At 32.2% G+C, this 9,353-nt stretch overlaps 1 protein-coding gene across 2 annotated transcripts; it reads right to left on the bottom strand.

The window, feature by feature from the left end:
* Window positions 1-5,286: 5,286 nt before the first annotated feature.
* LOC100257925 (low affinity inorganic phosphate transporter 1) lies at window positions 5,287-8,928 on the bottom strand. Of its 2 annotated transcripts, none has more exons than XM_002285117.5 (3): window positions 8,515-8,928; window positions 8,344-8,389; window positions 5,287-7,035 (listed from the first exon to the last, which is right to left on the bottom strand). In XM_002285117.5, the coding sequence occupies exon 3, from the start codon at window positions 7,013-7,015 to the stop codon at window positions 5,405-5,407; it is 1,611 nt and encodes a 536-aa protein (XP_002285153.1). In that variant the 5' UTR covers window positions 7,016-7,035; window positions 8,344-8,389; window positions 8,515-8,928; the 3' UTR covers window positions 5,287-5,404. The 2 variants fall into 2 exon arrangements, with proteins under 2 accessions (XP_002285153.1, XP_019075709.1); XM_019220164.2 differs by having other exon boundaries at window positions 7,493-8,389; window positions 8,515-8,827.
* Between the last annotated feature and the right edge of the window lie 425 nt (window positions 8,929-9,353).

Raw genomic sequence — 9,353 nt, 5'->3', positions numbered from 1 at the left:
AATTCAAAATTTTCCAAATGTGAAAAATATATATGTTAGAATAAAATTGACAAATAAAATAAAATATGTTAATTATATGACCAAATCATATATTTCACATATATTTAAATAAAAAAAATGATGTAATCAAGATTTTTAAAAATGTCTTTAGAAAATTCAATTATAAATGGAATATATACTTCATACATATTTGTACTATATTTTAAATATATCAAAACAAGATCTCTATTTTTCATCAAACATGATATTACCATATTTATACTAGAATTAAAAAAAAAAATCCTTACATTCATGTCATAAAATCAAAACAATATTGTTCTATTAATCTCAAATCTCTAAAAATTTTAAAATATGTTGATATAAATATTCATGAACAAAATCTTAGGAAATGTCACATATATTTTCTAAGATTTACCAAAAAAAATACATATTCTCAATATTACAATATTCAAAGTGAAATATTTCCATATTCCAGTAAGTATCCTCAAGATTCAAATAAGGAAAAGAAATATTTTAATATGCATTTAAAAAGAGATTAGATTTTAATATCTCCATATAAATATAATGTTTATTTCCATATTTTTGATTGTTAGTGAACTTAGTTAAGTTTGTTACCAGATTCAGTTAGTTTCAATTGATCGTTTCTATTAAAACCAATCTCTCAAGTTAGTTATAGGTAGCAACAACTACATATATAAAAACTACAAAAGTGTAATGATTTTATAATTGAGAAATAAGAGCAAGAAGCATTACACTGTTTTTCGCTTACTCTGTTTTCTCTTTCTCTTCTTCTAATCGTTTCTGTTACTTCATTTTTTCAAACATGGTATTACTATTGAGAAAATAGAAGACTAATCTAAATAGATAAGAACACCTAAGAGGGAGAGGGTGAATTGGAGTTAAAAAAAAATTATTTTTAAACACAATAAAATTAAGCACAAGAAGCACACAAACAAAGAGATAAGTTTATAGAAAGCAAACTCAAATTTATAGTGGTTCAACACTTTCTTGTCTACCTTCACTCTCCTTAAGCTCCTAATCGAGGGGGGGAGGGGGTTCCACTTATACTTGAAGCTTCAACCAAGCTTCTAATCACTTTTTACACTTGGATTTTGGTTCCAATGAGCTCTTACGCAACTTCTTCAAGTCTATACTCACTTGAAGGTTTTAACACTCAATTAACAAGTTTTAATCTCTTAACCTAACTCAACAATGGCTTAAATACAATTCAAGGCTATGATGAATCACAAATGTGCACTAAAGAATATGCAAATGGAGATTTAATACACCAAGAAAAAAATGAGAGCTTGTATGACAAGAACAAGTAGGTAAATAAATAAATGCATGTGTTCTTTACTTCATAAATGAAGTGGAACTCTCAATTTATAGGTTTCTAACCTTGGGAGTTAAAAAGCAACCTTGATTGATTGAGCTGGAGGTCGACTGGTTCACTAGCCGTTAGAGCATTTATTGCTTGACAGGTGATCGTTACCCTTGATCAGACCTCAACCGGGAAGACATATCCCTCGACCGGGAAGACATATCCCTTGACTAGGAAGACATATCCCTCGACTAGGAAAGGAGGGCTATTGGAAGAGGGAGAAGGTTTTTTGCATCTCTCGATTGGGAAAGAGTAACTGATCGATCGATACTTTAGCCAATTGAGTCAGTTGGTCAATGTTTCGACCGATTCACCATTTTTGGTTCGAAAACATATCTTTTTTTTTTTTTTTTTTTTGTCTTTTTGCTTCTAGCACTTAGACAATGTCTTTAGGTAAAATAATTTGTCAAATTTGAAACATTTTTCCTAAGGTTTGTTTGACAAAATTTAGATTTTTTATGGAAATATGACTTTAATACATAAACCGAGTTTTCAAAGATGCATGAAATGATATGAAAATCCTAAGTACACTCATGCATTCATCTTACATAGTTTCCTATGATTAAAAAGTCTTTCAGAAGTCTTGATCTTGCATCCATTAGGTCATTTAATAAATTTCCAAATTAACACCTTAAATTCTTTATAATTCAAACAAATTAATAATTTAACCATGATTTGTTATCATCAAAACACAATTAGAAGAACCCTTGAGCTAACAACTATATATTAATAGTTATATATATTACAAAATTAAACATTACAAAATTTATGAAATCCATATAATAAAATATATAATAACTTTATACTTTTAATTATCAAAATGAAATGAATTAAAATTATTATATTATATTATTATTATTTTGGATAAGTTATTTATAATATATTTAAAATAATAAATTAAAGAAACAATAATTTATAATTAATTATTACTTATTATATTATTTATATGTATTACTATTAATATTATTCTTATTTAATAGGTATGACACTTGTATATTGAACTTACAATATAAATATACTAAAAGTATAATACATTATGACATGTTTTAATTTCGCTTTTTAACAAATATAAAAAAATATTATAATATTTTTTAATAATTATATTGTAAAATTAAAAAATTCAAAATTTTGAATTCTATTTAATTATAATATTTTCATATTGTAAAACTAGTAACAAAATTTGTGAAATTTATTTTAAAAAATATAAAACAAATATTTTTACTGTAATATTTTTTAATAGTTATATTGCAAAATTAAACATTTCAAAATTTATGAAATCTATATATCTATATAATAAAAAATAATAATAACTTTATATTTTTAATAATGAGTATAAAACAATAATTTTTAAAATAATTATATTATATATTATTATTATTATTGTTATTGTTATTATTATTATTATTATTATTATTATTATTATTATTATTATTATTATTATTATTATTATTTTGGATAATTTATTTTATAATAATTTTGAAACAATAATTTATAATTAATTATTATATTATGTATATGTATTAATATTAATATTATTCTTATTTGATAGGTTAATAATAATAATAATAATAATTAGAAAAAAAATATAAATTGTAGGTACGACATTTATGTATTGAATTTATTCCATAAGTGTGAAACCAAGGTTTGGTTAATATCGTTTTTTATGATAACAAAATAAGGTTTAGAACTAATGATTATATTTCAAGTATGATTAGGTCAGACGATTTCCAAAGTGACAATCATAAAGACAAATCAAGTCAAGGAGAAATCATGAAGAATAAGACCATCTAAAAAAGAAGTGTTTTTCAAGACCCAAGCTTCATAAGATTATTGGTGCACTAGGATTTTCATGCATTACATTCTTTACTTATACACCAAAATCATTCAAGAGTTATTTTGTTTAAATATTTTTAAAATTGGATAATTTCATGTTTTCAACTAATATCTTGTGTCAAATGTTTTTCAAACTTGTTTAAAAGGTTTTCAATTGAAAAACTTGGTTGTTGAGCCAAAAATGGCTCAACCCGTTGAACCGGATAAGGAACCGATCGACCCCTAACTCAATCGGTCGAATGTGCAAAAAACTTTTTCTTTCTTCCAGAACGGTTGTTCAACCGGTTGAGGTCCGATCGAGGTCCAGTTGAGGTTCAGTCGAGGTCCAACGGTCACCTGCCAAGTATTAAATGAAAACAGCTAGTCAATCGGTCGACCCCAGTTTGACTGGTCAAACTCCCAACAACTAGTTTGACTTTTTTCTTCTATAAAAAAACTCCAATATTCATTGTTTCATAAGTTTAACCTTCTTAAACTTTTCTTGAATATATTTGAGCATCGAAAAAGTGTTTTGAGTGTACAATTGTTCTAAAACTTGCATATTTTTAGTGCACCATTCAATCATAGTTTTCTTGTATCATTTGAGCTTAAAGTTTATGTACTAGGATTTTGTGAGATCAATTATTTGTATATCTTTGAGAGAAAAATTATCAAATGTGGGGTATCACTTGAGGGGTTATTCAAGAGTGAGATATCCCTCGAGGTTCGTAAAGGGTGTTTGGAGTCAAAAGTCCAAGAGGGTGGATTGGAACCATAATCCAATTGTATTGCTTGAAGACTTGGTTTAGAAACCTTGAATTAGTGAAACCTCAAGCTTGGGTCTTTTCCCTACTTTTTTACTTCATATGCAAATTGTCTTTATATTGTTTTATTATATACTTGCATATATTTGTCTCTTACATTCACTTAGTTTAAATTTACAAAAAAAGACCATCACCATTTTCACTCCTCTTCCAAGGTGATTACCCTAATTTTTCCAACAATAAGTATTCTAAAAGTACAATATATTAAGACATACCTTAATTTCTCTTTTTAACCATTATAAAAACAATTTTTTATTATAATATTTTTTAATAATTATAATGTAAAGTTAAACCATTCAAAAATTTTGAAATCTATGTAATAAAAAATAAAAAAATAAATTTTTTATTGTAATGTTTTCTTATGAAATCTACATAATAAAAAATAAAATAAATTTATTTTTTAATTATCATAATGAAATAATAATTTTTAAAATTATATTATTATTATTATTATTTTGAATAAATCATTTAAATTAAAGAAAAGATAAAATAAAGAAAACACAAAGTGGGGACATGTTTGACTTTAAAATGGAAGATAAAAGGACATACTTGAGTTTTTATATTTTAAGGCGTTTTGAAGACTTATCAAAACTGATGACACTTTTAGGTTATTATCTTTCATGGCCCACCTTATATAGTAATTATCCCTAAAATAAAAGTAAAATTTAAAGATTTAAAGGAATGTGTAGATAATTATTTATAAAGTATTGATGATAATTAATCACAATTTTGAATTAATAACATGACTAAATAAAAAGGAATTATGAGAAGTAAAATGAAAGTAAAATAAAATAAAAATAAATAGATAATGATTAAGGTAATGAGAATCTAAGCAATTTGTACCAATACGAGGTTATGTGTTTGAGCTACATATTTTATTTTATTTTCACAAAATTTAGTATATATTCTTTTCAGGAAGTATATGATACAGATTTTTTTTTTTTTCTATTTCCAGAAATCTAATTAGTATACACATCTTTTTCTATTTAGAAGTCTAGCTGGAAATCTAATTAGGATAGATTTTTTTTCAGAAGTGTAGTTGGGACAGCTAAGGCTATGTAGAGACAGCGCTGGAAGCCCTTTCAATCCTTGTCAACATGTGGAAGCCCTTTCACTCCAATAAATTATTAAGCTCCCCAGCGGAAGTCTTTGCCACCAATGAACTCCTTGCCAACAAGACATCACCAAGAGAAAAAGAAAAATCAACCATACCCAGGAGAGATGAAGGATAAATAAAAGAAAGGAATGGCAGAGAATTTGGAGCAAATATGTGATAAAGCAGCATGGATAAAAGCTTATTTATGTGATAAAACACATTAAAGACAAAATATATCTAAGTAAATTCCCCATATTACAGGAAATGATCACATTAATATAAAAGGTCTAATTAAACTGGAACAGTCCTAGCCTGCTGTCTTGACTCCTCCGACGGACTCTCTTCTTCTTCGTTCTCACCAGACATTTCCTCTAGTGACTTTCCCTTGGACTCGGGCACCAAGAAGGTAAATAACATTCCCAGAAAGTTGACGACACCCAGAACTATGAGTGAATTTTTTACACCAATACCGGTTGGGTACCCTTTATCTACCTTAGACTTGTCCTGGCTCTGAGCAGCATACAAGAAGCCAAAGGCACCAACAATGGCCCCTGCCTTCCCAGCCGCTGCTGATATTCCATGGCATGTGGAGCGTAGCCTTGCAGGGAAAATCTCGGCTGGCACAACAAATGTGGTGGCATTTGGACCAAAATTTGCGAAGAAGAATGTGAGAGAGTACATCACCACGAACCCAATTCGGTTTTCTTTATGGGTCCAGTGATTGTAAGGTATAGCCAGGGCAAACATGAAGACGGTCATAAAGAAGAAGCCCATCAATTGGATGGCAAATCTTCCCATCTTGTCGATTAACGCTACTGTGAACCAGTACCCAGGAACAGTGCTGCAGAGGGCTATGAGAGTTTGGGCCCTTGCAATTTTGTAAACCTCTTCAAGGGCACTCATGGTTTTGGCGGCAGGAATCCACCCAATGGCACTGAAGATGTCCTTTTGAAACAGATTCTGACTGTAGAAGGCGATGTCCAACAAGAACCATGTGCTAGTGGTCCCAAGCAAGTGAAGTCCATGGCGACGAAGAAACTGCTTGGTGAACAACCCAAAATCTTTACCTTGCCGTTGGATCGACTCAACTTTCTCTTGTTCTGCTTCTAGATCAACCTGGAGAACTTTAGACATATCTGCTGCAGCCTTCTTCGCATTCTTGGCAACCAAGGCTGTGTAACGAGCAGTCTCTGGCATCTTCATACGCCAGTAATAAGTAAGAGCAGCCGGCAAGGCGCCAAACATGAGAATTATCCGCCAAACAAAATCAGCTTGTGGAACAGTAGACCCAACTGGATCAATTTCATAAGTTGGAGAAGGAAATGCAGCCTTAAACGAGGCAGAAATTATAATTGCAAAGATTCCACCAGTTAAAATCCCAAAACCTTGCATGGCAAAAACTGCAGCAATGAAGGCTCCACGAGTCTTTTTATTAGCATACTCAGACATAATAGTGGCAGAAAGCGGGTAGTCTCCACCTATGCCAAAGCCCAGCCAGAACCTGAAGAAGCACAGAGTGGCCATAACACCTTTCGCTTCATGGCCAAAGGAAAGGCCAGAGGCAACTGAGCATATGACCATGAGCATGAGGGTCATGCCATACACACGTTTTCTGCCCATTTTGTCACCGAGCCATCCAAAAAAGAGCTGTCCGGCAAGAGTACCGCAGAACGCAACACCGTTAACTGCAGCCGACACATTTGGAGGCAAAGTGCCGGGCTTAGCATCCCCAGGAGAATGGTAGTATATGCGACCCAACAATTTTGTGACCAATGATATACAGAAGAGATCATATGCATCAGTGAAGAAGCCCATTCCAGCAATGACAATCGCCGTGAAATGATACCATTGTGTTTTGGCTACATCAAGTGCGTTAAGCACTTGCAATTGATTCTTGGCCATGGCTAGTCTTCAAACCTTCCCTGAAAAATGGAGAATTATCAGTATTTGTAAATTGTAATCTCACCAAGTACAAGGGAGTCACTCATCAGCTTAGAAGATCAGCTAATGTGTGGCAACTGAACAAACACAAAAAGATCAGGCACATGAGAAGAAGACAAAAATATGGGGACCAGCTTTTCCACACTTTTGAAAGGCCAAATGTAAACAAATGACTTTTCAACTATGACGACCAAACAAAATGACCGAGATGGATTGATGATGGAAGCTACAAGGAAAATGACAAAACGGCTAAGAGACTTTAAAATCAATCAAGTTTAAAGAAAATATATAGTATATCCATAATAAAATAGTAGCTTTAGCTGTAATCATAGAAACCCCAGATTCTTAGGGTTTTTAGTCATTCTTTTTTCATGTAGATGCATGGACAGGAATAATAAATAGGCCTCCTAACCAAACCATTTATTGAGACTGTGGTACCTGCAGTGATTTAACAATGGATTGGGTCAACTCTCTATCTGCTTCCCCTGCCACACCCACTCTGTTTTTATTTCAGAGTTGAGCAGTGGAAAATCAGGCCTTTTTATTTTTCTCGATATGGAGTACTAGAAGAAGAACAAAACTTGCAAGGAAAAAAAAGAAGGGATAAAATGATGTTTTATTCCCTTCTGGTAAACGGGAGCTTCATGAAGATGACTATACTAACAAAACCAGACAAATCACCCGATGCAAATGAATTGTTTGCCTCGTGTCCTCCTTTTGATCTTGTGACAATATTACTAAAGTCTCCTTTGGCTGCTGAGAAAATGCCAGAAACGAAAATCAAAGAACCCTGTACCGAATCCTAGATTTTTCATACGACCCGTGATAAGAAAAGGTCCCTTTTCAACTAATCCATATTTGCAATAGTTGTGTTCCTGTTCAATTAAACCTGTCTTCTCCTCTGATTTTCAAGCATCTAAATGAAGGGTAAGGGGCAACCTAAAACCCTGGAAACTCCCCAATATTTTTAAAAATCAAAAAGCGATTTAGAACGTTTTGTTGTTTCTGGAAGGATGGAAACAAACGAAAAAGCAAAAGCAGAAGGGGGAAGGTAAGAAAACATATAAAAAAATCCAACGAAAGTGAATCTTTTGAAACTCTGCTTGGTTTTGAACCTCCCCGATTATGTTGATGGAAAAAAAAAAATCATTGAAAAAGAATTGGATATCGAGGAGACCCACTTGAAAAAGGACGCTTTCTCTGACAAGAAAGTATGAATTAAAAAATACCAAAAAAAGAAAAGGAAAAAGGCAACCAAAATCTAAGAAACAAGGACGAATAGAGTATACCCGAGATGATGAAACAAACCAGAGTCCCTGCCAGAGGTCCAGAAGGCTGCAATCGAAGCGAAGAATCAGAGAAGGACAAAGTCATATTAATATTAAATAAATAAAAGCAGAGATGGAGAAGAGATGAATGATCAGAAGAGGAAGAACTGAAGAAGACGAGATGTTACGTACACAATTGAAGGAGACGGTGGTACAAGTACTACCACTAGCCTGCGTTACAGAGCAAATAGGATAAGAGAGGGTGCATGTATGCGAAACTGTGAGTTGTGTGACAAGGATGGAAAGGCAGGGAGAACGGCAGGTGGGTGATCGCGTATTTAACTGCAAACAATCCTATCTCTCTGAAACTCCCAAAGAATCACAAATTACCAGTCCAACACACTATTACCCTTCTAACAGTTACCACCTTTTCGAAATTCAAAATTCCAATTCTACTCCAACTCATCTTCCGACCCGGTCTCGTCACTCCTCTGGACTCCCTCGCATCATCACCCCTGACTCCTACACTCCTTTATAACTTTTCTAATTTTTCCTTAATCTCTCACGTTTTTCCCGTTTTTCCTTTTTATCGGATTGGTACAAACTCCAAAGGATTCCGAATATTCTCACGTTATTCGCAGGTGACAAGTAGAAATAAATATATGACTTTTTAATCCAAACATTATATTGTTGCCTTATAATTTTTAATGACAAGTTTCCAAACATTGTAACTTTTTGCCACTTTACTATTATAGATTATTTATTTATAATACCGAAATAAATAAATTAATGGATAAGTTATTAAGTATGTGCATTCCAAAATTGTCATGGTAAAACCTTTTTAAGTCGATTAAATTAATAAGCTACTAAATTCAACTTTGAATTACCAAAACAAAAAAATGCCCACAAAGCCTTCAAACGGGCTAAACGAAGTCAAAGGAGTCTGCGCGGTTCAGTAATGGAAGTGAGAAACAAGGGGACAGTCCCACGCGTCCGACCCCAATCATATGCGGTGGGAGTATGACATACAT

Source organism: Vitis vinifera, chromosome 5 (genome assembly GCF_030704535.1).
Source record: "Vitis vinifera cultivar Pinot Noir 40024 chromosome 5, ASM3070453v1".
NCBI classification, from domain to species: Eukaryota; Viridiplantae; Streptophyta; class Magnoliopsida; order Vitales; family Vitaceae; genus Vitis; species Vitis vinifera.
This window is presented reverse-complemented; position numbering and strand designations above follow the sequence as displayed.

Bases quoted from the DNA above. Each gene is read 5' to 3' on its own strand.
- LOC100257925 (XM_002285117.5), bottom strand. From the start codon at position 7,015: ATGGCCAAGAATCAATTGCAAGTGCTTAACGCACTTGATGTAGCCAAA.